A 3,758-nucleotide genomic window follows, 5' to 3' on the forward strand; every position below is an offset into this window, starting at 1 on the left:
TGGAAACCCTGTACAGGGTCGCTATGAGTTGGAACTGACTCCACGGCACCCAACAACAACAACAACAAAATATAAGTATACTATATATATATATAGTACACTTCTGGTGTGGTGCTGTCAGTGTGTTGCCAAGATCTATCTGACTATGAACCACAGGTTAACGGTTCAAACCCACCAGCTGCTTCTTGGAAACACTATATAGGATCGCTATGTGTCTAAATCGACTCTACGGCACTTAACAACAACAATAATAATTGTGCTAACACTGTGACTGCCTTTATTTTTTTGTCTGTGGTTCATGGGATTGCCCCAAGTCCTGAACAGGTGGGTGTCCTTTATGGAGTGCTAAGGTTTTTGTTTATCTTTCACTGTTAACTTTATTACTGTGGGATGCCAGAGAACACAGAAGTACTTTGCTGAGTCTACCAGTTGTAAGGAAGAGATGGTGAGATTGATGGATTTGCTTGTCTTTTGAAAGTTCACAGAGTAGCGATCCTGCTTTGCATTTGACTTAGAATATTCTTGCTGAATAAGAAAAAACATGCCTCCACTGGGAAGTTGTTTGTACCAGTACAAAAGATAAGCACTCCATCTGGCTTCAAACTTGCAGCCCAAGTTTGCATCTTCCCCTTCCTGCATTGTGACTGTGGTCGGAGCTTGGGTTACTGTTTGAGCCAGGCTGCATCCTATAGGGAAGAGGAGGAAACATGGTTAGTCTCTCTAAATATCTCAGATGACTCATAAGGAATAGAACAATTTATGGTACCAGAACAAAGAAAACAATCATATAGTGTTTTGTTTATCCATTGCTCTCCTTCTCTCTTAATTTCCCTGCCAGTTACAGTTTACATAGTCCTACCTTGAGTTCTATCAGGAAGATGAGGCCCTGTGTATGGGACTATACTTACTAAAACCAAAGAAAGCCATGAATGCCCATAGTAAGCCAGGGCAGTGCATCTTAAATTCTTTTCCTGGCTGAGACTCTCCTTGTTCCGACTCAAGTTCATAGACCAACCAGCCTTTCTCTGAGTGCCTGAAAGAAAGACTACAGGATTCCTGGGGTTGCTAGATAGTTGTGCTCTAAACAGGAAGTAAGATTTGCAAGAAATATGTTACATTGCTCTGTTCAGTTGAATTTTAATCTTGAACTCTAATCTCAGAATCACAAATCATAAGACAACTCATTTATTTTATTTTGAAACTTTCAACTTATTTTTCTCATTTTCTAACCAATATAGTAGCTTTAGAATTTGACAAAGGTCTGAAGGACGAATCTGGCCTTTTATTGAGGTCCTTCAGATCTGATTAGGGCATTATAAGCCAATTAAAACCAAACACACTGCAATTGAGTCTATTTTCACTTACAGCTATCCTATAAGGATTTCTGAGACTATAAATCTTTATGGACACAAAAAGTCTCATCTTTCTCCTACATAGCCATTATTGGGTTTGAACTGTCAACTTTGTGGTTAGCAGTCCAGTACTTATCCTACAGTGGTACAAGAAATGAAAATTCATATCAGATTTGTATCAGGTACAAGTATTCTAATCAAATAGGAAAAATTGAATCTACTAACAGAGAAAATTGAAACTTGAGAATGACTAAGTTTACTTTATTGAAGAAATATAAGGTTGTCTTAATAGCTGAAAATAATATGATCATATATATAGATACAGCAAAATTGTTTATCAAAAAAAGCTGTTGATAAAATTTAACATCCATAGCAAATTATTCTTTAAGATACTTATAGAAAAATCATACTTATAAACAATTATTCAGAGCTTTCCCCAATATTGAAAATTAGATAAGGTTATCTCTTACCACCTTTTGTAATCAACATCATGTTGGAAATCATAACCAGAGCATAAATGTAATAAATTAATATAAGAAATATAATTTAATGTTTGTGATGTCATATTACATATGTATAAAATGTAACAGATATCAAGCAATGACTAAATTTTTTTATTGTTGTTGCTAAGTGCCTTGGAATTGGTCCCAACTCACAGGGACCCTGTATAGGGTTACCAAGGAGCAACTGGTGGGTTTGAATTACTAATCTTGAAATTTGTAGTTCAGTGCTTGTGTTACAGTGTGACACCAGGCATAAGTGAATTTAGCATGATCATTGAATAAAAGGTCCCTATACAAAATTTTTACTTTGTTTCTCTATATCAGCAACAAAAACTAGAACAGGAAACTTTAAAAGATGATGCAATTGGCATTAAAATAAAATACCTAGTAACATATCAAATGAACAAAGCATAAGGGCTACACAGAAAGCTACAGAACATTATTGAGGAAAATGAATAAGTCCCAAATAAATGGAGTATTGAATTTTGCTCATGGTCTGGAAGATTCAATATAGTAAAGATGAGGTTTTCTCCAAAATTAATCTACAGATATTGTACAATAGCAAGCAAACTCTGGACAGGATTTTTTGGATGAAATTTGACACGCTGATTAAATGTATATGGGACTCGGAAGGGTAAATAATAGTCCAAGTAATCATAAAGAAAAACAAAACTGGAGAATTTATTAGACAAAGGAAAGTTTTTGTATGCTATTGAAATTAGGCTGGTATTTTCAAGTAGATTGTTACAAATTATGATGTTGTCTTAGTTTCTTAGTGCTGCTATAACTGATAAGGTTGTTGTGGTTTTGGAGCCAACTCTACATCACCTAGCAACAGCAACAATAGCTATAACTGAAATACTACAAGTGAGTGGCTTTAACAAACAAAAATTTATTTTCTCACAGTTTAGGATACTAAACGTCTAAATTGACGGCACTTGCTTGTGTCTGTACCAAATCTGCTTCTTTTCTATCTCAGAAGTGATTGATTTAAGACATGCCCTACACTGATTATGATATCATTACCTTAACCAAGAAAACTCTGTGCCAAAACAGGATTAGATTCATAGCCAAGATTTATTTAGTCCATAATGTTCATGGTAGTGGTTATGTGCTGTGAAATAAATTCTGACTCATAGCAACCCTGTATAGGGTTTCTGAAACTGTAATCCTTATGGGAGCGGAAAGCCTCATCTGTCTCCCACAGAGTGGCTGGTAAATTTGAACTGCTGACCTTGCATTTAGCAGCCCAACTTGTAACTCACTAAGCTACCAGAACTCCTTTCAGATAGAAAAAGGGATACTGAATGGTTTAAAATCAGGGTAGGTATGCATTAGGGTTGTGTCTTTCATCACACTATTCAATCTGTATGCTGAGCAAATAATCCAAGAAACTGAACTATATGAAGAAGAATGTAGCACCAGTATTGTAGGAAGACTCATGAACCTGAAGATGATACAAACTTGCTTGCTGCAATTGAATAGGATTTGAAGCATTTACTGATGAGGATCAAAGACTTTGGTCCTCAAAAGTGACACCTCTACTTACTAACACTTTAAAGAGGTCTTTTGCAGCAGATTTGGCTAATTCAATAGATTGTTTGATTTCATTACTACTGCTTCCATGAGTATTGATTTTGGATCCAAGTAAAATGAAATCATTGACAATTTCAATCTTTTCTCCATTTATCAGGATGCTGCTTACTGGCCCCATTGTGAGGATTTTTGTTCTCATTATGTTTAGGTGTCAACTGTACTGAAGGCTGTAATCCTCTGACCACGTTGCTGTTGTTGGGTGCCATCTAGTCAGTTCTTACTCATATCTACCCTATGCACAACAGAGCAAACACTGCCTAGTCTGTGCCATCCTCACAATTGTTGCATTTGAACCCAGTGTTGCTGC

General features: G+C 36.1%; 1 gene segment (V, D, J or C); it reads right to left on the reverse strand.

The window, feature by feature from the left end:
* Nucleotides 1-345: 345 nt before the first annotated feature.
* LOC102819319 lies at nt 346-1,844 on the reverse strand. The segment is given in 2 exon segments: nt 346-686; nt 1,823-1,844. Coding segments are annotated over 2 exon segments (363 nt in total).
* Between the last annotated feature and the right edge of the window lie 1,914 nt (nt 1,845-3,758).

This window comes from Chrysochloris asiatica, unplaced genomic scaffold, assembly GCF_000296735.1.
Source record: "Chrysochloris asiatica unplaced genomic scaffold, ChrAsi1.0 scaffold00017, whole genome shotgun sequence".
Classification (NCBI taxonomy): Eukaryota; Metazoa; Chordata; class Mammalia; order Afrosoricida; family Chrysochloridae; genus Chrysochloris; species Chrysochloris asiatica.